The following is a 27,130-nucleotide window of genomic DNA, read 5'->3' as shown; positions in this document are numbered from 1 at the left end:
AATCCTATGGAACGATAATCTCGTTAGACGATGCAATCATATTTGACGTGAGCAGACGTGGGCCTGCACGATAACATATGCTTCTTCAACCTCTGGAACGGACTCATCGACAGCGGTGACATTGCACGATCCAAATCAGGAGCTCGGGAACAGCCGCGGAGAAAGAGGGCGACCTCATTGCAAACATATGTGGGTCCATCGTTGCGTCCCGTGCTGGAATCGTTTCTTCTGTCGTCTGCGCGCTATGTCCCCTGGCACCAGCTTCTTCCCCATTGTCCGTTCAGGCTTATAAAGATATGGAATGTAGAAGCCGTACACCATCTCTCCATGGCACACTTAACCACCCCAAGCGCGATGCGCCTTCACGATTACTACTTGCAGGGCGGCGACATTGTCTTTCGGGTGTGTCCCATCTGCTGTTCATCATATCGCGGCTCTCTAATGCGTTTGTAGGTTGAAAACTTTCTATTCCGCATCCACAGCTACTTCTTCGTCAGGGAATCGCCATATTTCCGAGAAAAATTACCTCACCCATCACCTCCGGGAAGCATATCGTATCTCACCTCTGACGATAATCCGTTTGTCCTCGATGGAGTGTCGAGCACGGATTTTCAGCGATTTCTATGGGTATTCTACAACCCGTGAGTTTGTTCTTCAATGATACACATCTGCACTGACTCAAGACACGCCAGCGAGCTCTCGATATACAATGCGAGCATCGAGGAGTGGGAGTCCATCTTGAGGCTCGCTCATCTATGGCAGTTCCATAAGGTCAAGGCGCTCGCCGTACGCCATCTCGAGAACATCCCCATGGATGCCGTTCAGCGAGTCGTCCTCTATGTCAAGAACGACGTTGATGAATCACTCCTTATCCCGCCATACGCGGAGCTGACCATCCGGGAGTCCCCCATCTCTCTCCAGGAGGGCAGACAGCTCGGTATCGTGACTGCCCTGCGCCTTGCGCAGGCGCGTGAGATCGCTCGCTCCCCACAATCTCCTAAAGGACATCGGATCACATCGCCCGTCAGCGCTGTTGGACCCGACCTCGATTCGCTGATTAAGAACGTGTTTGAAGTCTCCACTCGTGCACAGGGTGCTGATGAAGGGGCTGCCGATGGGTCATCCACGGCGACGGAGATATCTCAAGGTCAATCAATGATGATTACTCTCTGCATATGAACCTGCTAATATCCATCCTTCTTGCGGGCTATACAGGCGAATCACCGCCCGAAAAAAAAACCAACTCCACCAAGCCGCCGAAAGCCAACGGCAATAACAACAGGAACGGCCGATGAGCGCGTGAGCGAGTGAGGCCTTTGAGGTTTGGCGAGAACGGTGGATGACACCAATGTTAAGGTAGCTAGTTGAGCTTGGACGTTTTGAGATTGGCATGTAGGTTGATCATTAGTGATTATGTACGAGTAACGGACGCCTCGTTGGCATAAGAGATTGCTTGGGATATCAGTAGAGTGAACGCCAGAGGCACTGCGCAGGAACGTACAATGTCCCGTGTGGCTTGAAAATAGGTATGTCGATAGTATGTGTATTCATGTGATTTGATCTCAGCATCTTCTAACGCTGCTGCGCATCCATTACACTATGATATGTCCCGCAGGCAGCGGTCTATGGACAGACTGGCAGCTCGGATATAATGACGCGAGACGATCGAATATGATGAGAGAATGTAAATTGGTGAATCCACTATGTCAACACATCTGCCGTCCTACGGTATGATTGGACGCTTCACTTGGCGAGGAAACCTGAGCCTTTTGATTCTGGCGAAGTCAGTGTCAAATGCATATGTACCTCTAATCATCCTCAGCAGATGGCGTGTGAGATTCGAGAGCAGCTGTGCGCACTGTGTATGCGATGGAAAGCAAGAAACCAATATCGGCAATCAGTGAGAAAATAGCGTGTCTGTAATCGAGTGCACGTCGGCCAGACCAGCAGGAGAGAACCTTGGGTGAAGACAATGGGATAATACAGCCACGCAAAACACGGAGTTTGTCCTAGGCGTCGTGAACGACCCGGACAAAGACGAAGGAGATGAGGGCGACAGTCCATAAGCAGTTCTGTCACTCGCTGTTCCTGATGATCGAACTCAATCTGTCAAATAGAGCATCAAAAGAAAGATAAAGTGTGGACTGTGGCATGAGTGAGATGATGAGACCCCTACCGAGCGTATGCGAATGGAAGACACGGAATGTATTCCGTTGATGGCCAGGTGTGCGAAGCACTCGTGAGTTCTCTCCGCGTACAGAGATTGTCATCGGGCTGAATCTGAAACGAGTGCGGGGAACAGCTCGTCCAGGAAGTGTGGATGATTGCCTCACGACCTCTTCACCGGACGTGATGAATCTATGTTTGTGATAGAGAGAGGGCAAATGTGCAAAAACACTCGGCCAGTGTCCCAGACCTAAGATTGACAAACTAGAATGAACATTGGCCATTGGTTAGCAAGCAAACCTGGTTTATCGATGGTTGAGTGACAGACTAGCATGTTACTCAGTCATTGTGCGATCCGGCTTCAGATACACCGACTGGCCGCGACGTTGAACGCTATCAAGCTAGCCACGTGAAATGAAAACGCGCCTCTCAAGATGACTGCTCCCAGAGGGATTCCTTTGTTCCGAGTATTCCCCACAGACCTCACTCCCACCACATTAGGACATCTGGTCCTATCATCGAGGCATCGAGCACCGCTCAGGATATGACATGCCGCGTGTCACCCGCTTTATGAAGCATGCTGTCTGTCGGTCATGGGACTCGAAGTCAAACGAGCAATTGCCATAGACATGGATGACACAGAGAGACACTTACACAGAACTTAACCGACCTTTCCATTTACACGCCTCCGGACCCGGCAAGCGCAGAGGAGCATGCTGAGATCGTTCATCTGGCTGCAATAGATCGTCGTAGTCGAGGCAGCGAGTAACTTTTACTTGGCAGTTAGACTGTCCCGCTCATGGGCATGTAAGGATACTTCGAAGATCTCGAGGAGGCTGGATGAGTTGGCAAGTGGCGCATGAGAGACGCGGGAAGGTGGATGGAAACCCAGTATTGTCAAGACGTATTTTCCGGTAACCGCGAATCCGGAAATAACAAGATGGTCGCCGGTCATCCCGAGTTGTCGTGGCGTTCAGACCCACACAAGCTGAAAAGAAGAGGAAGAGAAAGACTTGGGTGACTAATCTGACCAAACGACGCGGCTAGTGTCAGCATCTGTCGGCATGACTAAGCACACCGACTGGCGCGCTGGAGCGTTCTGGTTTCTTCGTCACACAACCATCGCGAGGTTGTTGTTGTCCGCTTCTTGTCTTTCATAGAACACATGTGATGATTTGACGGCATTGAAGATGATCTTTTTCAGCTCCGTGTAGCCGCAGGAGACGAGAGGATAATGTTTAGGTGCATGAACTGTGAGTTTAGCGTTTGAACATATCCTTCCTTAGGCCTCATCTGTCAACATGAGTTCATGAGTTTGGAGAGCTCTCGATATATTATCATTTGTACAGATACGCAGTGTCGACAAAGTGTAATTACTGTGCGAAGAAAATGGCATCTGCAGTGTCAACGCTCTTCTTCTCTGTGCTTGCTTCTATACACAAATGGATACGCTGATCATCTACTTTCGTAGTAGATCTCAAGGCTCGACTTCGACATGATGCATAAAATCTCGCAGCAACCGGGGCACCCACTCCGGAACCCCGATTGCATGTTTCACGATCTATACTGCGGCTAGCTGTGTTTTGTACCTTCCATCTCCAGAATCTTTCCTCATCAACCGTCTCGTTCTTCCGTGTATAAATACAAAGGGATCTTCCGAACGACGAAACCTCTTTCTTGTTATATAAGCATCCGGTTTTGCGCAACGTTGGGGTTGACCACGCACGACATACCGTGCGGGCGATGCGATTGCCTCTTAGGTATTCAATCATCATCGTTCTCGATGACTACTCTTGCTCCCAGAGACTTCGATCTACATATAATTGTTCCACTCGCTGCATACGGTCAGTCCTTCCTGGCCGTTACACCCGCTTTCATTCAGGAATTCATATCGCTTTTCTTGTAGTTGTCCTGTATTACGACTATACTCTGACTTTTGCGACAGAAGTTGAGCGCCACTGGAGTCGCAAAACCTTCACTTTGCCATCATTGGCTTTCTTGATCTATAGATATGTCGCAATTCTAGGTCATCTTCCCCTTCTTTACGAAGCAGTTGTCTTTAGCATCAATGCTCAACGCGTGGTTCGTGGTTATGTGCCTTATTAGACATTCCACTGACGTCGTAACACTCACATAGGACACGTACGTTTTATCATTGACTATCAAGTAGAGGTATGCTGATGCTCAGACTCTAGTTTAACCGGTATAATATGATACTACTCCGCTCTAGCGATGTTTACCCAGTTTTTCACGTCAAGTACGTTGCCACCATCTGCTGCGTTCCTCGGCTCATTTCCTTTCGTCGTCAGTCCTCTTGATCATCAGAATCTATGCATTGTATGAATGTAATCGCTACATTCTTGCACCTCTCGTCATTCTCGTCGCAACGGGAACTGTGATGAGCTGTGTACGTGGATTTTTACGAATATAATGAGCCGCCAATTAATCTGTTCAACAGTGGAGTATAAGCCTAGAACGATCAGCTGACATCTTGGATGGACTAGACAACAACCTGTATGTCCCAGGCTCGAATTCGTCTCCTGTAGCCGACCATGATGCCATGGATAGAAGCCATCGTAGGTGCTTAGGAAGTCGACAATTTTCATCTAATGGATGCGTGTTCGGGTGCTCAGATTTAGCAGGGTCCTGGAGCGTTTTCCTAGCGCTTGATACCGTGGTGTTTGGCCTCACAGTCCTGAGAGCAATAAAGATCGGCAGAGCTCGACGTGCCCTTCATAAATGCACTCGTCGCAGATGGTATGTGCCCATGAAACTTCTTTCTCATGACCGTATGAATAAATTTGAACAAGTGTGATGTATTATGGGTCAGTCATATATCATATCTATTTTGCTGCTTGACTCCTCATGATCGCCCCAGTGTGATCTTCAGCATGAATTTGATGAACATTCTCATTCTATTGGTACAGTGCCTTGGTTTGCTCTACCCGTCTACCGATATTGACTTCATCCACTTTTGTTGTCAGCTTGCACCAGTGAGTTTATTCTGTATACTCTAACGTCTCGCTTATTTCTAAGCTGTCAGCCAACCAAAAAATATGCTGGTTCGATTCTCACAATTGTGTACGCTTTATTCACAGCTCATCTGCTCTCGACGTCGTTAAATCAAGCATATAGGATATCTGTCGTTATGATGTCTCATCTCATGCTCCATCTTCGTGATCCAAGTTTGATCATTGATACCAGACCAGGTGCGGACGAAAGTGGAGCGATGTACTCGTACGGTTTCACGACCGTGACTACTCAGCCCCCTGTAGTTATGACCGCACGTACCTCATCTCCTTCGCTGACTATCTGACCCTGAAAACCATCAGTTCGATACGTTCTCGGATCTCACACGGTGACCTATTGCCTCTCAAATTTTGTGATGGTTTGTGCAGCAAATTCTCATTGATTTATTGATTCAAAATCCTATACATTCGTTACTCCCGGTGCATTTACTCACCTGTGAATATTTCTGCCAAGCAGACAAGCATTTTCTGTCGCTTGAGGGTAATCGGTGCGTCGTTAGGATTTGAGTATGATGTTTTTTTGGGGCGCTGTCGCTGGTCAGTAGATTCATCAATCATCAAGATACCTGCACGGTATCTTAGGAGCCGAGACCAGACGTTATTGCCGTCAACGTGCATGCATACAATACAGCACTTTTCAATTGGGAGACTATCGTGAGGACTTTGCCGGCAGCGAAACGGTACTATAGGGACTAAACGGAGGTAGGTAACATGTTGAGTCTTCTCCCAATGATTAGTCAATTCATCGATTTCATGGGATTTTCTGTTTGGCGGAATGATACAAGCAACCTGCTGCGACACCATTTGAATCGAGTTTTGTGCGCTCATGACTCACAACCATCTAGTTTGCCATGTCCTCGAATGCAGCAATGTAAGCCTCATCACGCTTGCAATCATAAGTCACGCATACGACTGTTAAGACTTGACGTACTCACGCAGGGGGCTAGGATCACAGCACATCGTGAGCATATATGAAGACGTCTGAAGTTTAAAGTTCAGAATATGAGGTGGCTTTGGCAACTATGCACCAGTCCGCCCGGTATAATGACGCTGTTGACCACGATTGAATCCCACTGATCGCGCCCCATATTGAACACATATCGATCAGCATCAGCTTTGGAGGAACAAGACTTACAAGGGAAAGAAATATGGCGTGATCACGGGCGTACATGCCAATGCAAGAACGGGACAGGAAGATCGAGCGATCAGACAGACACAGTGTACCATGCGTATGAACGACAGGGCAAGGAACGTGAGCAAAATACTCGCGCTGTGTTCCAGATCGAAGAATGACGCACGAATTCGAACATCGGACATTGGCCATAGAGTAGGAAGCCAATCTATTTATGTTAATCGATGCCTGTGAGACAAACCAGCATCTTTCGCAGTCTTTCTGCGATCCGGCTTCAGACTCCCCGAATGGCCGCGATGCAGAATGCTATCGGGCTTGCCATGTGAAACAAAGAAACATTTACCAGCTAGACTGCTCCCAGAGAATTGATTTTACTCCCCACAGACTTCGATCTCACCGCGGAAGTGATCCAAATATTTGGTCCTCTCGTCGAGGCACCGAGAACCACTCGAGGTACGATATGCCGCATGTCACCTGCAGCCATCTGCAGAGTGAAGATACGCTGCGAGTCTCTAAGTCAAATGTCCAATCACCAGTAGTCATAAAAGACACGGACAACGTCCACAGACGAAATCTACACAAAAAATGAATCTTCCCATTCGCACGCGTCCGGAGGTGGCCCGGACCAGGCAAGTGCAGAGGGGGATGTTCAAATCGTTCGTCCGGCTGCAATGAAGAGCGTCATGGTTAGAGCACTGCTACTTACTTGCCAGCTGGGATGACCCCCTCATGCCGTTATACGGCATATTCATGTCGTGTGATTTACAAAAATACTTTGCAGATCTCGCGGATGCTGGCTGGTACATGAGAAAGAGACGTAGTAACGGAGATAGGAAGAATGAGTTTGCTGATAACGCTGAAGCTGAGCTGGCAAGATCAAGGCGGTAGCCGGTCATCCCGAGTTGTCGTGGTGTTCATACAGGTCCATCCCCCACACAAGCTGGAAAGAAGAGGAAGAGAACCAAAGACTTCGAGGGTGACTAATCTTGCCGAAAGATGCGGTCAGAGTCGGCATCTGTCGGCATGAGTAAGCGCTCCAACCGCCGCTCTGGAGCGTTCTGGTTGCTGATTGCTCCGTCATGCATCCTTCGCGAGGCTATCGTTGTCCACTTCTCCAACACATCTCATGCTTTTCTAGCGTCGAAGGCAGCCCGAATTAGCTCTCATCAGCTGCGGGATCTGGCACGAACTACGCAGCTGAGGAACGCATATCTGGGTGCAACATCTTGTGCACACTCTGTGAGTGCAGTAACACAAAGTCTATCCTCAGTTGTCGACATCAGTGCATGTTGGCGGAGAGCTTTTGATGTATCATCATTCAGACAGATACACTACAGATACAAGCCCTTCGCCCTTCTTTTCTATCTGCTTCCGTACGCAAATGGTCATCTGGGATGTTCCGTAGAAATGGCAAGGCTCAACTTTGACATGATGCAAGGAAGCTCACTGCAACCGGGGAGCCCACTCCGAAACTCCGACTACCCGTATTGCAATCTATGCCCCACTGGCTGTGTTTTGTACCTTCCGTCTCCGTAATCTCACCTCTCGAAGCCCTCAACCGTCTCATTCTTCCGCGTATCAATACAAGGGGAGCTTCCAAACGACCAATTCACTTTCTTGTTATATATGCATCCGGTTTTGTGCATCGTTGCGGTGACCACGCACGCAGTACCGTGCGAGCGATGCGCTTACCCATTCTTAGGCCTTAGGTACATCCATCGTCGTCAATCTCGATGACCACTCTTGCTCCCAGACATTTCGACCTCCATATCATTGTTCCGCTCGCTGGATATGGTCAGTTCTTTCTGACTCTTCCTAGTCGCTTTCATTCATCATAAAAACCATGGATCTCATATCGTAGCTCTCCTTTACTACGACTATACTCTCACTTTTTCCACGGAAGTGGAGCGCTACTGGGCTTGCAAAAACTTCACTTGGCCATCCTCGGTTTTCTTGTTCTACAGATACGTAGCGATCCTAGGACATATCCCCCTCGTCTACCAGTCAGGCATCTTCAGCATGCACGCACAACGCACGGTCAGTCCTCGAACTGTCCTGTGCCTCATGGGACATGTGATTGACATCGTAATACTTTCATAGGACATGTATGTTCAATCGTCAACCTTCGTGAAAAGGTATGCTGATACACAGTTTGTAGTATTCTTGGTATCATATGGTATCACTCCGCGTTGGGGTTATCCATCCAGGTTCTCACGTCAAGTACGTTGTCAACGATCCGCTGAGTTTCTTGACTTAGTGCGCCTCATCGTCAGCCCTCTTGATCATGAGAATATATGCATTGTATGAACGCAATCGCTATGTCCTCGCACCCCTTATCGTTCTCGTCGCAACGGGGACTGTGATGAGCTGTGTACGTGTCTTTGATTGAAATATAGAACGAAGAATTGTAGACCAATTCATTCGATAGTGGAGTATAAGTCTAGAGCGATCAACTAATATGTTGTATGGGCTTGACCACAACCTGTATGTCCCAGCCTCGAACCATCATATCTAGCTGACTATCATACCATAATCAGAAGCTATCGTGGGTGCCCTGGATCTTGGCGAATTTCATCTAATAGATGCTTGCTTAGATTTAGCAGGATCGTGGACCGTGTTCCTCGCGCTCGACACAATTGTGTTTGCACTTACGGTCCTGAAAGCAATTAAGATGGGCAGAGCTCGACGTCAGCCTTTTATGCACGCACTCGTCACAGATGGTACGCGTGCTTCAAACATCTCTCTGATGACAGAATAATCAAGTTCGAACAGGTGTGATGTATTATGGGTTAGTCGTATATCATAACTATTTATCTGCTCGGTTCCTCATGATATCTCCAGTGTGATCTTCAGTATGAATTTGACGAACATTCTCATTCTATTGGTAAAGTGTCTTTGCTTTTTACACCATTCCACTAATACTTACTTTTGATTCATCCTCTTTGACAGTTTGCTCCAGTGAGGGAATCTCTATCTTTTTTTTCTAATTTCCCGCTCACCTCTTGTTGTCAGCCAATCAAAAAATATGCTGGATCGATCATTTCCATAGTGTACGTTCCATTTACAGTTTATCTGCTCTGAATGTCGTTAATGCAAAGATGCAGGATATCTGTCGTTTTCATGTCTCATCTTATGCTCCATCTTCGTGATCCGAGTTTGATCACTGCTACCAGATCCGGCACGGACGAAAGTGGAGCGATGTACCCCTCCAGCTTCACGACCGTGACTGTCGACTTTCCTGTAGCTGTGACCCCACGTACCTTATCTCCTGCAGTATCTATCTGACGATAAAACCATTACTTCGATGCATGCAACTCACCAGAAGTTCATCTCGACAATTGGTTTGAAATACAGATCGATTCAAGTCTTCGCTCGCGAGTTCGTTCGCAAGGCGAAACAAGCATGACTCATTCGCCCGCTTGAGGTTCCACATCCTTTCTATTGCGAGCCGATCATACATCACACCGGATGGTTCTGTCCTTGGGGTCCGTGCATAGCACCAAGGAAGCACAGTAAGCATTAGTCCTTCTGAAAGTACCAGATCATTTTGGTGGCATTGGAACCATAGATTCTTTCCATCATTCAGGATTTGTGAGATGAGGTAGTCCTGAAAATACGTGCGGTTCTGAGAAAACTAATTTAAGACAGGTTCCGAAGATGTTCCGGATTTCTCACGCTGGCCGGTAACCTGTGTTGAATGTGGCTCTGAAGACCTGAACCCTACAGCCTTTTAGTTGTCACTCAAGCTGTTGCGATTTGGGGCTCTATTGCGCACCGACACTGGAATTACTCATGGAATCACATGTCTATGCTTTCTTCACTCCGGGTGTACTCACTCATATTTTTGCCAAGAAGCCAAGCATTGACTGTTGCTTTGGGGTAATTGGTACATTATTTTCCATTCAAATTTAAAGTTTTGTCAGTGTGCTGCTGCCTGTCCATTGATTCTTCAGTCATCAAGATAACTATATATGGTAAACCAAAACTGAGACTAGACATTGGTGCCATCAATGCACATGTATGTGATATGGCACTTTTTATTTGTAAACCTATTGTGGGAACAAAAAGAGCACATAATTACAAGGAAGAGAATAGTCTCTTGCTGATTTGTAGATTCATTCATAGAGTTTCTTTGGCAGATTGATGCCTGCAATCTGCTACAACTCCTCTTTGGTTGAGTCTTGTGCATTATTAAAGTCTCATAGCCTAGCCCTATCTTCTATCTTTACTCACAACCATCCATTTCACCATGTTATCAAGTGCTGACATAGCCACAATATGAGCCCCATTCTTCTGGCAGAGATATCTCAAATAGAATACATAGTGATATTTAGCATGCTCAACAACTACTGGGATCTCATAGCAATTGGTATATTTGAAATCTAGCCATACTATACTATGACCACTTGATCACTTTCTCCTAAGAGATTTCATGTATATAGGCCCAACCTCAAGCTAGAGTAACTCTGCAGTTCATTCTAAATTGCTATATTCTGCCCCTTGGGCATGCTACTACTTCAATTTATATACTTGGATGCATTTTCTAGTGTTTAGGTATTTCTATCTAGTAGGCCAAGGGACTAATCTTTTTTAGGATTTTGAAGGGGACATATTGTCTAGGCACTAGTTTGGCCTTTGGGTAAGTTGTCTTAATATGTGTTCCTTCTAACTATGTTTGGGTTCTTTTCTCCCACTATAAAAGGTTTTGATATAGGTCCTAGTTCTTGGTATATTGTGCTGCCATTTGTAAGCTAGCAGTGGCTTCTTCTTATATAATGTGAATCAGTTGTAAATGCTCAGCTACTATGGGCACCTTGGTCTCTAGAGCTGAGTTTACTGAATACAGAGGATTGAATCCATATAGAACTTCAAATAGGGATTTCCCTATAGTGGAGTATTTCCGCATGTTGTGGGAGAATTCTGCAAAGGGGATTAGGTCCATCTAATTGTCTTGGTAATAATTGCAAAACATCTATAAGAATTGTTTGATTTACTGATTGACCTATTCTGTTTTGCCATCCATTTGAAGGTGGTAAGCCATACTAAGTATAGGAGTAATCCCTAGTTTGTTCTATAGTTTGCATATGAACTTGGCTGGAAATTGAGAACTGTGATTTGATACTACTTTGGTCAGCAGGCCAAACCATTTGAACATATTATCCTAGAAAAAGGTCATGGTTTCTTCTACTATGATTGTTTTCTTGCATGGACTGATGATTATCCCTTTGGAATGTCCTTGGTCAACTACCACATTAATTGAGTTGTAACCTCTGCTTTCAGGCAAATCTATTACAAAATTGGTGAAGATAAATTGCTAGAGGATATTTATAGTTTCTAACAGTTGTATGGGTGGATGAATTTGGTATTACAAGTTCTTTGTGGATTGGCATATTGTGTAGCCATATCTGGAAAAACCTCCTCTCTTAATTAGATCTAATTATTCAAAATATTAATCTGAGCTAATTAGAATATATTATTCAGGGGACATTGTCTATACTAATACAGTCCTATTGAAATCTACAACCTAATTACAATTTTACACATCCCAAATCCAAATTGTGTAAGTACTGTAATTTTATTTTTAGTGTATTATTTATTTTCTATTGGTTTACTATATAATCATCTAGTACCTATATTCAAATATCAAAAACCCTGATTTTTAGGGTATTTATTGACCCTTTTATATATAGAATAGATAAAAGATGAATGTGTAATAAAATTAGAAATGTCAAGATTGCCTTATTTATATCATCATATTTAGGTTACTAGATAAATAACTTAGACCTTGTAGCTTAGTGGTTTAGAGCAGTGGTCTAAGGTGTGCAGGCATGAGGTTGTTATTTCAATTCTGGTGATGGGCAGGTTTATTATAAGGTATGACTTTGTTTTGATTAGTGAGCTCTGTAGATACTCTGTAATTAAAGGTGTAGGAATAATAGAGGAATTATAGGACTTGGTTGATTGCTATTTTTCCGAAAATCCATATGATAAATTGGCTTTAATTAGCTCTAATTAGACTTTATAATTTCAGGATTAGAAGAGGGGTAAGCTAAAAATCCTAAATAGTAATTAGTAGAAATCTAGCTATATTTATGCTTAACTATGGTTAATTTGATGTGGAGCTTTTCCCTAATAGCCATCCTGTTCCATTGTGTCCTCCCTTGACATATACCATGGCCCAATATTGTCTGCTAGATTAGATCCTTCAGACTAGTAGGTGGTAATGTGATGCACTTCTCTGTTGTCAAGTGGGAATAGCCACTCTGGCAGAGATCCTGTTAGCAGGTATTTGTTGGTGACCAAATGTACCTGTCCAAAGCCTATGACATGGAACCAGTTAATGGTATTTGTTTTATAGGGGATATGCATGAGGGTCAAGATCCACTCCTATAAAGAATGTCAGAGGAGGAGATTTATGTCAAAAGAGTTATACCCATTATGGCAGAAGCTGATTAGACCACTACAAAGGGCTAGAAGATTGATAAGTCCTTTGTTTCTATAATTGGTAATGGTAAGATTAGTAATCAAAGTCATTTGGTGCCAGTCCAGTGGTCCCTGATACACTTGGTAGGCATGAGTCATAATTGCCTGCTATAAATAGAAAAAGAAACTCTTGGGGTTATCTAGCCTAGCATCTGGGAAACCACCCCCTTGTATTAAGCTCTAATTAGCTATAATTAATGCTCTACTATACTAAATTATAAAAGATTAGGATTAGACATTTTTAGCTTACCCCTCCCTCTAAACCTGTTCTAATTGGACATATTTTTCCTAAATTAGGAATTATTAGGATTGATTATAACTTGAAACTTCGGAAAAATCATAATAAATCAAGCATCACAGTTCTCATAGCCTTCTTATAGAGTCATATCTATTAGAGCACTAGTTAAATACCTAAACACAGAATATACCTTATAACAAACTTGCCTTCTGCCAGAGTTGAACCAACAACCTTATGTATGCAAGCACCCGAGACAAATGCTCTAAGCTACTAAGCCACAAGGTCTAATATATAAACTTGGTAATTAGAATAAGTAGACATAATATAGGCAACCTCAACATCTCTGATTTTATTTAACATTTATCTTTCCTTTATCTAATAAATAAATAGGTCAATAAATACCTAAAAAGTCAGGTCTTTCAGGATTTAGTTTAAACACCAGCTAAAAAGATAATAAACCAATGGAAAATTGATAATACACTTTATATAGGATAAAAATGAATTATGGCACTTACACAATTTGGATTTAGAAATTTAGAATGTATAAAACTATGATTGAGTGTGATATTCAATGGGACTCTATTAGTATAGACAATGCTACCTTGATTTGCAAATTTGATTAAAAACATGATTATGAATAATTAAGATCCAATAAGAGAGAGGGGTTTTCCAAATAGCCACTAGTGAGGTAAAGGGTGGGGACAAGGGTATATGTATAGCATGCCTATATGTAAATAAGCACAAGATTGTTGGACATGATCTTAATATGCTTAGTGCACATATTTCCTATATGTTACGAACTGCTCATTCGGTAACCCCAAGAGTAGGAGGTTCTTCCCTAGGTTGCTCATAGAGGAAGAGTGGAATGATGGTCTTGACTGTACGCGTAGCACAGGAGCCAAAGGTGTATTGCAGAGAGTGCAGTAGGAAGACTGCACAGAACAAAGGAGAATAGACTGAAGATCCTCAGCCTATTCTATGGGCCTTTTATACTACTTTGGGAAGTAGGGTGTGAGAATACCATATATGTATCTGTAGGTATTTCTCTAAGTCATCTCTCTCAATAACAACTACTCTTGTGCTTCTCCGTTCGTCTCCTTCCAGCCAGGAAAGACTAGGAGTTCTATGCCTGGTGTGTGAGTAGTTTGTAAGGCAGTATTTCATGCCCGCTGCAATAAGGCCCATAATACTCGACCAACGATAGGTGATCCGTTGGGAGTGGATGACCAAGGTTATTATCTGTACCTTGTTGTATGCCTCAACATGGAGGCCGCTTGATATTTGTGATGATCGTATCAGAATAGACCGCTGTTAAGGCCTAATAGAACATAATCATAGCACTATATAGCAGGCAAATATATCATTTTAGCACCACATACCAAAATGACTGTTTTTTCCACAGCCTAATAGCTAGAGGAAAACACTAAGTTTGAGCATCTTCTATATAACAAGGCAATAAACAATATGAATAGTGCTAAAAATTGTAGTATCAATAGTGATGATGATTGTGTGCTGCACAAGACAGTATTAAATACTGTACTAATATACAAGGTCTACAAGGCTGCATGTAGCATATCCCTAAGCCCAACCCACATGTTGTGTCCTATAATGACCAGTAGCAGGCATTGGCTAACAATGACAACTTCAATGATCTTGTGTGCAAGGACAAGGTACTGACATCTTCATAGCCTCTTGTGGCAGCTGCCAAGCTGCCAACAAAGTGGCTGGGGGCATCAATGCACATTTCTCTCTTTCTATGTCCTTTTAAAAGGCAGCTAGAAAGTCAGCAAAAGAGCTACAAGATTATGGTGCAGGCATATATGAAGGAGAGTAATGTGCTAAAATAGTATAGAATGTGCCACATCTTTATTTTCTCACTAATAGAGCAGTGGTACTTACTATCCTACTGCTAATTAAAGACTTCTTTGTATAGAATTAGTGCTAATATCATGAAATTAGAGTACAATCCAATGCTCACAATGTGTTGCTCCCAATTAGGAAATTAGACACTTTTAGATACTATTAATACTTTTAGATACTTTTAGACACTATTAGATATAATCCAGAGCTAATACAAGGGGGTGGTTTTCTAGATGTCACACTGTGCGTGTTGTCATCTTTTTTTTATTCAAGCACCAGCAGACAACTTATCCATGCACCCTCGTTGAATGGTTTGTACCAATTGATGATAGACCTTGTTCAAATACTGGTATGTGGATTGTGGAGCCACAAATAGGCTTAGGGGGAGGGAGAATTACTTCGGTGATACATGTAGACAGTATCCTACACGGTACACATCTAATAGGTGTCTACGGAGACAACCACATACCTCAAGATTTTAAGTTCATGGACACACTCGATGCCTTTGCTGCTTATTATGTTAACAAATTCATTGATCATCATGTGAATGAAATCGCCTTTTAATCACTTTTTTTTGCCTTCTCACTTTTTTTGACTTTTTAGTCGCTCGTCTCTTAAATCCAACTTGTTAGACTTTTATTTGATTGGGCTCGGAAAGGAACTTTTCTCTAAGTCTCTCAAAAAGTTGATAAGAATGAACAAGTGCGGAAAAGCCCGGAAAAGCTAGCTAAGTAATGCGCCCTTTTCCTGATGCTGACCAGGATCCCCCACTCGCACCGAAACTGCATCTCGCCGTCATGGTGCGCGGTGGGCTGACCATGGTCGTCATGGATCGCATCGAAGGTCAGAACGCGTTCAGTCGCTTCGGAAAATCTTATCCTCAAGACTCAGACTCGCCATCTGAAGTTGAAGACTTGTCTTTCAACAAGGTGAAGGTAGATGTGAAGAAAGCCGTAGACCTTCTCCACTCGTCCAACTTGGTCTTCGGGGATCTGCGCCGCCCGAACATCATGGTTGTTCGGAGGCCGGGGACAGGTGACTCATTGGAATATGATGGCGGGATGCTGATCGACTTCGACTGGGCTGGGCCAGTGGGACAGACGAAGTATCCCTCAGTAATCAATGACTCCGGGGAGATTGATTGGGCCGAAGGTGTGAAAGCTGGGACCCTCATCGAAAAGCATCACGACTTGGTAATGTACCAGAGGCTATGAAACGCATCATGACATCGTGTATATATGTTGCCAGGTGGCATGATAATTGGAGCAGCGATGAAACCCAGTGAGAATCTCCCTACGTCTGACAGGACGAGGTCGACACACCGGCGGAAGCTAGACCCCGGAAGCGGACGGCGTTGTTACTTACAGCATTTGTCACCACGAACAGTGGAGATGGAGTTCCCTTTGTTCGTGCCACGCGTGGGTCAGGATTCTACGAGAAGGGAGCGCGAGAGGATGGTGAGCTCCAACTTCCCACCCGACTTGACTGGCACCAAACGATGGCTACTGGGGCTCCGGGGACAAAGTTCGCGTGTGCTTTGACTCGACCACCAACCCGCACTTGTCGGGTAGCTATCCGCGCGTCTGAATATTCTCCTCGCCCTGCCAGAGTACATGATCCCACCGCAGCGCATGTTCTGCCTCCACGTCTGCCAGATTTACGCTCGACCACACGGTAATCCTTGGTCGCCCCCAGATAAGCCGGCTCTGTCCCTCTGCATCAATGACATCTTGCACACATGAGGCTTCCTCATAAACCGTCATTCGCAAGTAGCCTTCCGTCCCCACTCATCGCGCGTACTGACAGACTGGAATTGGACATGCACATTGCACTCCCTTCCTTCCTCTTCCCAGCGACTCGGCTGCGACCATCACGACCTCGATATTCTTTTACTTATATACGTATACATACGCGCCCTCACCGTACCCGCACTCTCACCCGTACTTGTTCTCTTTGTGCAGACTACCCGTACGGCTTTCGTTTTTTTTTGTGTGGCATCGCATCGTGTCGGGTATGGGCAACGAGCGTGCGGGCCAGCATGCACTTTCTTCGCGCTTTGAGCTTCGAGCTTCAGGCTTCAGCGTCTGCGTCTGCGACCAGTGCAGTACAGTGCATGATGTTCCTGCACGCGTCGCGCGTCAGGGCCGCAGGAGCAGGATCGTCTGTCCGTCGGCTGAGTGTCGGCTGCAGCTAAATACCAGTCATAGTACACCAGGCGGTTCGGGAGTTGGACGGCTGGAATGTGCAGCGTTCGTGCACAACAGTTGGGCGTTGAATCTCACGTCTCCGAGCCTGTACTCGTACAGTACACATGAAACCACATTTGTCCACAACCGCGGACATACTACTTATATCCCGGTATCAAATCGAGCCTGGGCCTGCAAACCACTACACAATAGAGCTATACAGCACTACGCGCACGTCAAAGGCCACCGTCCAAAACGCACAAGAAGCAAAAAAAAAGGACGACCGACCCCAGCACGCGCCCCTCCCACCCATTCACCCACTCACTCGCGTTCCGCCTCGTACTCCCTCTCCTCCCCTCCTCCCCCCTCCCACTTCACGTCCTCCCGCCTCACGCTCCCGTCCCCGTTCCCATTCACCGTCAACAGCGCCTCCAGGCGGCGCCCCAGCTCGCCCCCACGCCCCCCACAAAAGTCCCCCGTCGCAGCGAGCGCCTTCTCCCGCTCCTTCTCCTCCGCCGTCGCAGGCGCGAGCCCCCGCAGCGGCAGCCGCCGCCGCCGCTCCTCCCCGTGCGGCCGCAGCACGTCGTCCGCGCCCCTGCGCGCGCCCTTCCCGTGCGCGCGCCCCTTCCCGTGCCCGTTATGCTGCCCGTGCCCGTGCCCGTGCGCACCGTGGTGCCCCGCCCCGCCCGGGCCTTCGCCGTCCGACCCCTCCCCCTCAGACTCGAACCCGCCCCCGCGCGACGCCGTCACCGTCGCCGCCGCAGTCGCCATCACCGTCGCGCCCGCGCTCCCGTCTGCCACCGCCACCGCCGCCGCAGCCGCAGCGGCGGCGCGCGCTGCGTCCGCGAGCGCGTCGCGCGCCCACGCGTCCTCGTGCTCCTCCGCACCGAGAATGCTCGCCACCAGGCCTTCCTCCCACCCGTCCCACTCGACGCACCGGTGCGCGAGCCGCAGCGGCGCGCCGAGCGCCTCCCACCGCAGCCACTCTGCCGCGAGCGCGCCGAGCGGCGGTGCAGATGCCACCGAGGACGAGGATGGAGGCGCGGGCGCGCCCTCGGCGAGCTTCGCGACGGCCTCGCGGAAGAGGCGCGCGGTGAAGGGGCTCGATTGGAGGAACACGGGGAGGTGCGCGCATGCCCAGAGCGGGCGCGTCGTCGTCGACTCCCAGTCGATCACGCATGTCTGTCGACCGCGGTCGTTTCAGTCGGTCGAGCGAGAAGCAAAGCAGAAGAGGGGACGCACGATTTTAGAGTGGTCGTGTTCGTCCACGAACACGTTCTCCAAGCTCAGATCGTGGCAGTCGAGCCCGAACGCCTCTTCCCCACCACCACCACCACCACCACCTCCGGGGTCGACCCCCGCGCCGACACCGACCGCGAGCCTCTCCATCATCCTCACCCACCGCGCCATCTCCTCCCTGACGATCGCCTCCCGCTGGTGCAGATGCGCGACCAGAAACGTGCTGCGCTGCATGCGCCTATAGTCCCTGTACATCGCGTCCCCTGGGCCGTCCCACTCCTCCTCGCTCTCCTCGAGCTCCCACTCGTCGCTCTCGTCGCTCTCGTCCTCCGGCACCGCCTGCAGGTGGTGGTGCCGCGACGCGCGGATCTCGTCCGGGTCGAGGTGCAGCCGGTGCGGCGCCGCCTTACCCTCGTTCTCGCGGATTACGCCGCGCACCTCGCGGGCGCCGCACGCGTCGAGGTACGCGCGGGCGCTGCGCCACGGCCCGCGGTCGATCTCCGCGGGATGTGCGAGGTCGCCGCGGTTCGAGCCGAAGAACGGCCAGGAGATAATCTGGCCGACGTGGAACTCGGGGGAACTAGGGAACGCGGGGTAAGGGTAGGGCTCGGGGTGTGGGGGCGCGGACCTCGGCGTCTGTGCGGCTAGGGCGGCGGGGCTCAGGGGCGACATCACGCCGAAGCTGAAATAAACAGAGGTCAATGTGGGCGTGGGTATCGAGGACCCAGCCTGCAGTGGTTGAGGACTAGACGCGCCTGGGGACGGGCCAAAGTACAAGGAGCCGACGGCGGAGAATCTGTGGGCGAAGAGGGGTATCACGAGGGCAGCGATGTTGTCGAGCAGCGCGATGAGCGTTGAGTGCGGAAGACTGTGATACACGGTAGATAGCGGAACGCCTTTCGCCTTTTGGTACGGATCATCACAAGCGCGAACGGAAGGGAGGGCGCCGGGGGCTCATGTCAGTATCACGTGATGCGCATAGAAGGGTAAGAGCGATGTCAGGAAAGATGACGCACCCTGGACATCAGGATGTACTCGCCGCCAAGGCGGTTGTACGGATTCGAGTCGTAAAAATAGACGGTGGGGACGGGGATGTTGGTGTGGGTGCGGACGTAGGCCATGGTCGCGACCTCGGACTCGGACTTGAGGCGCGGCATGAAGCGACGCGCGACGCGCGCGATGACTTCTCGTCTGTCGGTTAGTGTGACGAGATAGGCCTGGGAGCATCCCGCGTTTAGATATGCGAGGCGCAATCGATGGGCGAGGGGGCGCAGCGGCACCTACCTTGTGAAATGTGCCTGATAGCGTCGTCGTCGCGTAGATGGCGGGGCGGTGAGTCCACGACGGCATCCGACGCGAGGGGACATACCTGAGCTGAGGAATGTGATCCGTGCGACCTCACACTCCATCTTCTCTCGGACGACGTCCTTGAGGATCTTTCGGTCGACGAGGAACGGCTGGGCGTTATGCTGGGCCGCATCGGCCTTGGCCTCGCGCTTCCGGTCGTCGTGCTCGACGTCCCAGTCCCACTCCAAGACGGGTTCCGCGGGTGCGCAGGCTGGGGTCATATCAAGCGCAGGTGCAGCCTGCGCCGTGGGCGTGTGATAAGATAATGATGAGGGGTCGGGCGCTTTATGTGCGACACGATGAGATGAGAAATGGCCGTCATGAAGCATGTCGGGCGGCCCCTGATGCAGATAGGGCTGCTGGGCGGGAACGGCGAGGGTGTGAGGGACGCGTGTGTGTTGAGCGCAGGCACGAATGGCGAGCGAGAGGGAGGGGGATGTGCTGGTGTGGTCAAGGGTGAGGGGAGGCTTATAAAGTGCTGACGGAGTGTTTATCGCGCACCGAGCACTGGGACTGGATGGAAATATGAAGCCACCCGGATGTTTGGCCGTGTTTGCGGGAAGGGCCTCTGCCATCTGAATCATCGACGTCTCGGGCGGGGTTGGCAACAAACGTGCCGTCCTCCTCTTTATGTACCTCACCGCATCCCACCGCATGCCTTGACCATTGAGACGCTCTATCTCCGTCTCCCTTTCTTTCGTTTTCCTCTCAGCTTTACCACTTGCCATATCGGCTGGCAATCACAGGCCCCAGGCCCTCTATCCCAATCACAGTCACTTCTATCCGCCACGTGTTGCAGGCTCGGGCTCATGGCCGCCCGCTCTGAGTCTAATGGAAAGAGCTGTGCTTACGCCCTCCTCATCCGAAGACGATATCGAGCTATTCTTGTCGCAACGCCAAGCGCGTTACGTACCCAGGCGAGTTTGTTCCAGCAAAGTCTTGACCCTCGACACCGTTCTTTCTACGGACAGCGGTTGATAAGCGAGAAATTGTGCGAAGAGGGTGATGGTATCGACGCCCACACAACGCCGAAGGGTCCACGATGGCTGCGCTGAATCGCCAAGTCTGCCTATGCCTCGCCGGTTACTTGGTCGTGCATTCTTCTCCCATTGGCAAGATCTGAGCGCTCTCTAATTATAGCTTGCACAAGCTACTGTACAATTATGAACCCAAGCCACAATCCCATCACTCTAAACACCGATGCACGCAACCAGCGTCAAAGCTCTGCAGTAGGAAGCGGCACCGGCACAGATCGCACCTGTCTAGGCATGGCTAATACTCTCCACGACCCGGAATCAGACACGGCACAGCGTCCTCCATGCCACTGGCTCACGCTGCGCCTCACCCATATTATTGATTCATTGACACAAAGGGTGCACAGATGCAGAACAAGTTATCGCATCCGGCTCATCATCTTGTCCCTGTCCCCCTTTGATGCTAGCCAAATGCATAAATGCCTGAGTATACTGCATATGCTCGATGCTGACAGGATTTCATTATCACATGCATCGTGGCTGTCGGGGGAGGACTGCACTGATCTCTAGTGCTGACATGCGGCAATAGACCGGTTTTTGAACATTGGGTCTGCTGGGCAAGTCAGTGACCTTTGTCTGTTCATTGCCATATTGTGCCCTTTTGCTCAACTTCGATATGATCTTACTTATCAACATGAATGACTTGGCTTGTTCATTTATGGTAAGTACATATTAATGAAATTCTTCTGACTGTGTGAGCTTCTGTATCTGCCAAGCAAATGCCCTGTCAACTTTGTAGTTTTGCTGTTGGCTCTCTGTTGGAAAAATGAATGGGCATTATAATGCTGAGGGCTGATATTAGAATAGCATTATTCTTGGCATTATTTTGCTGATGCTAGAGATCATCATGTAATTATCATGTAAAACTAGGACCCCCAAAAATATGTTGGAAGGCTAGGTAGAAATTTGTCAAAAGTTAGCAAAGCTTGGATGCAAAATCCCTAAAACCAGCCAAATTTTGCTGGATAAGTTCAGGCATGTGTAAGGTTCACAAAAAATGCTTGGATTGCCAGATCAGGCCTCAAAAAGTCAACTTTTTGCCAGACTCACCAGATCAGGCCTTGCAGGTGCCCAAAATTGCTGGATTGCTAAATTCAGGCCTTTTTCAAGCCTTACAATGGTCAAAATGTGTAGTAGACACTAGTAGATAGCACAATACAACATATAGAACACCATAGATGAGAAACCCCATCCTAAACAATCACAGAGCCATCACTATCATCCCTCACACCACTAGTGTACTATTACTCTTCTTGCCCCTTGCGCTGTGCCAACATAACCCTTATAGTCACTTCACAGCTTCAATAATAGCTGTGGTATGTTTTATTAAATGATGATATGCTAGAGGTGTCTCTAAGTGCCAAGCACAACACTAAAACAACCTCTAGAGCAAAGAAGGGCTGGAGCTAGTATCTAATACACAAGGAATCATTAGTGACAACTTTAGAAATTGAAGGCTTATTAAAAAGCAACAAGAAGGGTAAGATTATAGTGCTGATATGCTAGAGGTGACTCTGAGTGCCAAGCACAATACTAAAACAACCTCTAATATAGGGGTGCTGGAGCTAGTATCTAATACACAAGGAATTGTTAGTGATGACTTCAGAAATCGATGGCACACTAAGAAGCAGTAAGGAGTGTGAGATTATAGTGCCCAAATAGTTTTGGGACTGCACTGAACACTGACCAAATATTCGGTCAGTTGTGTTGGCGATGCGGTTGGTAATGAGAAGGTAGTGTCGCAACCGACAACTACGTGCTTCAAGAGCGACACAGGACTCTGATAATATACAAGGGAGAATGAGGGGTACAAGCAAAGAGTCAAATACGAACACGAATAAGGTCGAACAGTAAGGATAACAAGTTTTCGGGAATTGACAAAGACGATTTCGATGGTTGAGACGAGTGCAAATGAGCTTTGAACTGTGGGGTGTGAAAGCTGGTTTATTCCAGAGTTGTATGTAGGTTTTTATAGTAAACAAAGTCCCTAAGTAAAATATCAAACATGAAATGAGAGTAGATGTTGAATGGGTGCCAAGCCCTAGCAATCAGAGAATATAAGAAGGTAGGTGAGATGTCCATATGGGTTCCAAAGGTAATAAGGTAAAAGTTAATCAGCAATGGCAAAATCCCAAATGTTCGGGATCCGTCGCTTGAGTGTAGGTAGCAGGAACAGGTGTTGGTGAGCCAATGAAAAATAAAAAAGATGTAATGTATGACCAGGGTGGCCAAGTAATGGTGCAAGATTGTGTTTGACCTACTATGTGGAAGTTGGGAAGATAAGCAACAAGGACTGACCAACTTACGGAGCACATCAGCTGACATGGAATACTGGCTCCAATCTTGTAAACACCTATCATAATACTCCTATGCAGTTATGGTAAGTATGTGAAGTATGGGCGAACTGACCCAAGTGCTGCCAAATGTCATTCGGAGGGTTGCAGTCAGTTGGGTGAGGACCAACCATGTTTGGTGCAAGTCAGCATCTTTGGTACTTGTCTGGCGTTATTCAGTATCTCCCTAAAGCTTCCCAAATACCTCCCTTGGACCCTAGCGCGGGTGCATGCTCATTATTAGTATTTCCTCAAAGCTTTCCAAATACCTTCCTCAGACTCTAGCATAGGTGCCTGCTCATCACCACAATACTAAGGTTGTAGTGGGCATTAGAGGGAATTGCTCTAGGCTGCGGGCCACCTGGTGGTGTTTGGAGTACTCCCTAAGGTCAGTGTGCTAGTGCTCATAAAACTGTGAAAAACAGGATCTCTGTGCTTAGAGAGATAGAGTGCTCATCAGTAGTGATTAGGATGAACTGGTTGGAGTACTTATCAATTATCATCTTTCCTTGGGAGAAGGTCATGAGCATGCTTCACACTTTGTCAGTTTTGCTAGTCTCTCTAAACTGTAACCTGAATTTCTTTAGGAAGTCTGCCCAAGTGCCTAGGTCAGTAAGAGAGTCTGCCCCCATTATTTTGAGGAGAAAGTCCTCTGCCTAGGCTCCTGCCATGCCATATCTCATGCATGAAAGCATGAGGGAAATTTTGTCCTGATCAGTCTTGTACCAGTCAGATTCTACTACAAAAAAAGGAGGCATTAGCATCTGGAAAACCACCCCTTTGTATCAAGCTCTAATTATATCTATTTATGCATAATTAAGAACAATTAGGATTAGACATTTTTAGCTTACCCCCCCTCTAAACCTGTTCTAATTAGACATAATTTTCCTAAATTATGAATTATTAGCATTGATTATAACTTGAAATTTCGGAAAAATAATAATAAATCAAGCATCATAGTTCTCATAGCCTTCTTATAGAGTCATGTCTATTAGAGCACTAATTCAATACCTAAACACAGAATATACCTTATAACAAACTTGCCTTCTGCCAGAGTTGAACCAACAACCTTATGTATGCAAGCACCTGGGACAGATGCTCTAAGCCACTAAGCCACAAGGTCTAAGATATGAACCTGGTAATCTAAATAAGTAGACATAATATAGGCTACCTCAACATCTCTGATTTTATTTAACATTTATCTTTCCTCTATCTTATAAATAAATAGGTCAATAAATACCTAAAAAGTCAGGTCTTTTAGGATTTAGTTTAAACACTAGCTAAAAAGATAATAAAATAATGGAAAATTGATAATACACTTTATATAGGATAAAAATAAATTATGGCACTTATACAATTTGGACTGAGAATGTGTAAAACTATGATTGGGTGTAATATTCAATGGGACTCTACTAGTATAGACAATGCTACCTTGATTTGCAAATTTGATTAAAAACATGATTATGAATAATCAAGATCCAATAAGAGAAAGGGGTTTTCTAAATAGCCACTAGTGAGGTAAAGGGTGGGGACAAGGGTATATGTATGGCATGCCTATATATAAATAAGCACAAGATTGTTAGAGGTGATCTTAATATGCTTAATGCATATTTCCTATATGGCAGGCAAATATATCATTCTGGCACCACATACCAATATGACTGTTTTTTCCACAGCCCAATAGCTAGAGGAAAATACTAAGTTTGAGCATCTTCTGTATAATAAGGCAATAAACAATATAAATAGTGCTAAAAATTATAATATCAATAGTGATGATGATTGTGTGCTGCACAAGACAGTATTGACCATTGTACTAATATACAAGGTCTACAAGGCTGCATATAGCATATCCCTAAGTCCAACCCACATGTTGTGTCCTATAATGACCAGTAGCAGGCATTGGCTAACAATGACAACTTCAATGATCTTGTGTGCAAGGCCAAGGTACTGACATCTTCATAGCCTCTTGTGGCAGCTGCCAAGCTGCCAACAAAGTGGCTGGGGGCATCAATGCACATTTCTCTCTTTCTATGTCCTTTTAAAAGGCAGCTAGAAAGTCAGCAAAAGAGCTACAAGATTATGGTGCAGGCATATATGAAGGAGAGTAATGTGCTAAAATAGTATAGAATGTGCCACATCTTTATTTTCTCACTAATAGAGTAGTGGTACTTACTATCCTACTGCTAATTAAAGACTTCTTTGTATAGAATTAGTGCTAATATCATGAAATTAGAGTACAATCCAATGCTCACAATGTGTTGCTCCCAATTAGGAAATTAGACACTTTTAGATACTATTAATACTTTTAGATACTTTTAGACACTATTAGATATAATTCGGAGCTAATACAAAGGGGTGGTTTTCCAGATGATGATTTGATTAAGTTGCTCCAAAGTTGGCCCATGAGGACCAGGGATCACATGATAGAGAATTAACTCTTGTGGCAGAAAGCGCTTTGAGCATGGATTGTTGAAAATTGCGACATAGATGGCACCTATGGAGTATGCACGTGAGTGTTTTGTTGGGGAAAACCTAGAAGGCAACCAATCAAGTAATTCAGGGTGCTAAAATAAGAACCAACATACCAGTCTAAGTTAAGGGAGAGAAGAAGACCATACAGCAGTGACACAAATTGCTGTCATTTCTCCTCCACTAGTACACCCTCTACTCCCCTAACAATACTATGGTACTAACTGTTAGGACCATGTCCTAACACATGCTTTACATGTGAGTAGATAGGCTGGTCAAGTGCTTTAGACGTAATTCGGACTTGGACCACTCTCTATAACTCATTACCATTTACATGCTAACACATAAATGCTAACTTAGGGTTCCTGGTTCCTGACATAGATAGACACTGGTTCCCGACCCCTGTTCCTGGTTCCTGATTGATCAAGATATGGCTAGACATTTGATATAGATGTGAACAGACATTAGTGATCTGGTACTATACTTAGATTGATGATGCATCTTCACTTATGGATCTCAATTGTTTATTTTGGTACCTGAGAAGTGCACAGACCAGATTATGATCCAGCCCTAGATACTTCTTTATATAAATAGGTGAGATGAGCTTCTAAGAAGCTCAGCTTGTTTACCTGTAATACACTTAATCTCTGCACTGTGCCCAGTGTCTGGCTATCTTCCTAGCCCACACTTTGTGATCTTTGTCAGATCTGAGAAATCCTTGACATGATCTGACAATGCACTGGACTTGTCTCCCTTCCTATCCCTCCTTCCACTCATCTGCTACTACACCAGTCTAGCTGCCTTTTGCGTTCTCAGTTAGACACCTCCTTATGCCATCTGTTGGACAGGAGAAGATCATCCAGTTCCTTCTCACCATCAAGAAGATCTCAAAGATCATCATCTTAATCTCTTTGAGGACAAGGCAGAAAGCAACACCAAATTCCTTGAAAGGGCCCAAAGACAATCTGTCATCTTTATCCATTAGAGTCTATGACTCTACAACCAAGTGGAGGTTTATCCTAGGGACTCCTTCATGCATTAGTGCACATTATAGGTCTATGACATAATACTGACCTTCCTATGCTGCTCCAAACCCCAAGCAACAGCACACCACCCCCAAGCATCTGTAATGTCGCCCATAGTCTAGTGAGCATCTTCATACCTATTGTTAAGCCCCGGTATCCTCCAATGCTAGAATTCTTCATACTTACCTAGTCAAAGCAGGAACTACTATATCATTGGGATAATGGGCACTGTTGAGAGGACTTTGAGTGGGGTTCACTTGATATGACCATCAGTCAGCTTTTTCATGCTGTAGAGTCTTCCCAAGCATCCAGGCTTAGTACACATATTGGCAGCAAGTTCATAGAGGGTTGAGGGGTAATGCCAAGCCCAGTAGATTGTACAGAGGAAGTAGTACATAATGTACATGTTAGAGTCAATATGCAAGCATTGTTCAATAGTCTGCAGTATGTGCACCATGTTGTCCAGACCACGTAGCTCAATGCCTGTCCTTCTTTTGAAACTAATGAAGGACTTGTAAAGAGCATCCAAATGAGCTTTGACAGTCTCTTGCATAGCACCATGACACAAAGAGAGAAGATAGGCGGAGAC

General features: G+C 46.5%; 7 protein-coding genes across 7 annotated transcripts; 5 read left to right on the top strand and 2 right to left on the bottom strand.

Moving 5' to 3' along the window:
- Positions 1 to 327: 327 nt before the first annotated feature.
- On the top strand, positions 328 to 1,179 carry HETIRDRAFT_329914 (uncharacterized protein; the record flags this gene model as incomplete). The annotated part of the gene is made up of 3 exons (XM_009554054.1): positions 328 to 402; positions 454 to 641; positions 693 to 1,179. 3 exons carry the CDS (start codon positions 328 to 330, stop codon positions 1,177 to 1,179), a joined length of 750 nt encoding a protein of 249 aa, XP_009552349.1.
- Positions 1,180 to 4,398: 3,219 nt separating this feature from the next.
- Positions 4,399 to 5,346, top strand: HETIRDRAFT_330081 (uncharacterized protein; the record flags this gene model as incomplete). The annotated part of the gene is made up of 8 exons (XM_009554053.1): positions 4,399 to 4,423; positions 4,476 to 4,573; positions 4,625 to 4,923; positions 4,977 to 4,991; positions 5,045 to 5,087; positions 5,151 to 5,159; positions 5,203 to 5,247; positions 5,302 to 5,346. 8 exons carry the CDS (start codon positions 4,399 to 4,401, stop codon positions 5,344 to 5,346), a joined length of 579 nt encoding a protein of 192 aa, XP_009552348.1.
- A 2,875-nt stretch (positions 5,347 to 8,221) lies between these two features.
- HETIRDRAFT_143978 (uncharacterized protein) lies at positions 8,222 to 9,695 on the top strand. Its single transcript, XM_009554052.1, has 11 exons — positions 8,222 to 8,369; positions 8,486 to 8,547; positions 8,601 to 8,698; positions 8,756 to 8,811; positions 8,865 to 8,872; positions 8,922 to 9,047; positions 9,100 to 9,115; positions 9,169 to 9,211; positions 9,277 to 9,285; positions 9,340 to 9,377; positions 9,432 to 9,695. The coding sequence occupies exons 1-11, from the start codon at positions 8,347 to 8,349 to the stop codon at positions 9,610 to 9,612; spliced, it is 660 nt and encodes a 219-aa protein (XP_009552347.1). The 5' UTR covers positions 8,222 to 8,346; the 3' UTR covers positions 9,613 to 9,695.
- A 1,400-nt stretch (positions 9,696 to 11,095) lies between these two features.
- On the bottom strand, positions 11,096 to 11,269 carry HETIRDRAFT_53716 (uncharacterized protein; the record flags this gene model as incomplete). The annotated part of the gene is made up of 1 exon (XM_009553557.1): positions 11,096 to 11,269. The coding sequence occupies one exon, from the start codon at positions 11,267 to 11,269 to the stop codon at positions 11,096 to 11,098; it is 174 nt and encodes a 57-aa protein (XP_009551852.1).
- A 3,882-nt stretch (positions 11,270 to 15,151) lies between these two features.
- HETIRDRAFT_329278 (uncharacterized protein) lies at positions 15,152 to 15,472 on the top strand (the record flags this gene model as incomplete). The annotated part of the gene is made up of 1 exon (XM_009554051.1): positions 15,152 to 15,472. A coding segment is annotated over one exon (321 nt), but the record flags the coding sequence as incomplete, so codon positions are not given.
- Positions 15,473 to 15,705: 233 nt separating this feature from the next.
- Positions 15,706 to 17,085, top strand: HETIRDRAFT_455690 (uncharacterized protein; the record flags this gene model as incomplete). Its single annotated transcript, XM_009554050.1, has 3 exons — positions 15,706 to 16,101; positions 16,215 to 16,365; positions 17,051 to 17,085. 3 exons carry the CDS (start codon positions 15,706 to 15,708, stop codon positions 17,083 to 17,085), a joined length of 582 nt encoding a protein of 193 aa, XP_009552345.1.
- A 330-nt stretch (positions 17,086 to 17,415) lies between these two features.
- HETIRDRAFT_481618 (uncharacterized protein) lies at positions 17,416 to 20,106 on the bottom strand (the record flags this gene model as incomplete). The annotated part of the gene is made up of 5 exons (XM_009554049.1): positions 19,703 to 20,106; positions 19,618 to 19,631; positions 19,350 to 19,550; positions 18,337 to 19,236; positions 17,416 to 18,276 (listed from the first exon to the last, which is right to left on the bottom strand). The coding sequence occupies exons 1-5, from the start codon at positions 20,007 to 20,009 to the stop codon at positions 17,416 to 17,418; spliced, it is 2,283 nt and encodes a 760-aa protein (XP_009552344.1). The 5' UTR covers positions 20,010 to 20,106.
- Between the last annotated feature and the right edge of the window lie 7,024 nt (positions 20,107 to 27,130).

This window comes from Heterobasidion irregulare (genome assembly GCF_000320585.1).
Source record: "Heterobasidion irregulare TC 32-1 unplaced genomic scaffold scaffold_12, whole genome shotgun sequence".
NCBI lineage: Eukaryota > Fungi > Basidiomycota > Agaricomycetes > Russulales > Bondarzewiaceae > Heterobasidion > Heterobasidion irregulare.
The sequence above is the reverse complement of the archived record's forward strand: the minus strand, read 5'-3'. Positions and strand labels throughout refer to the sequence as shown.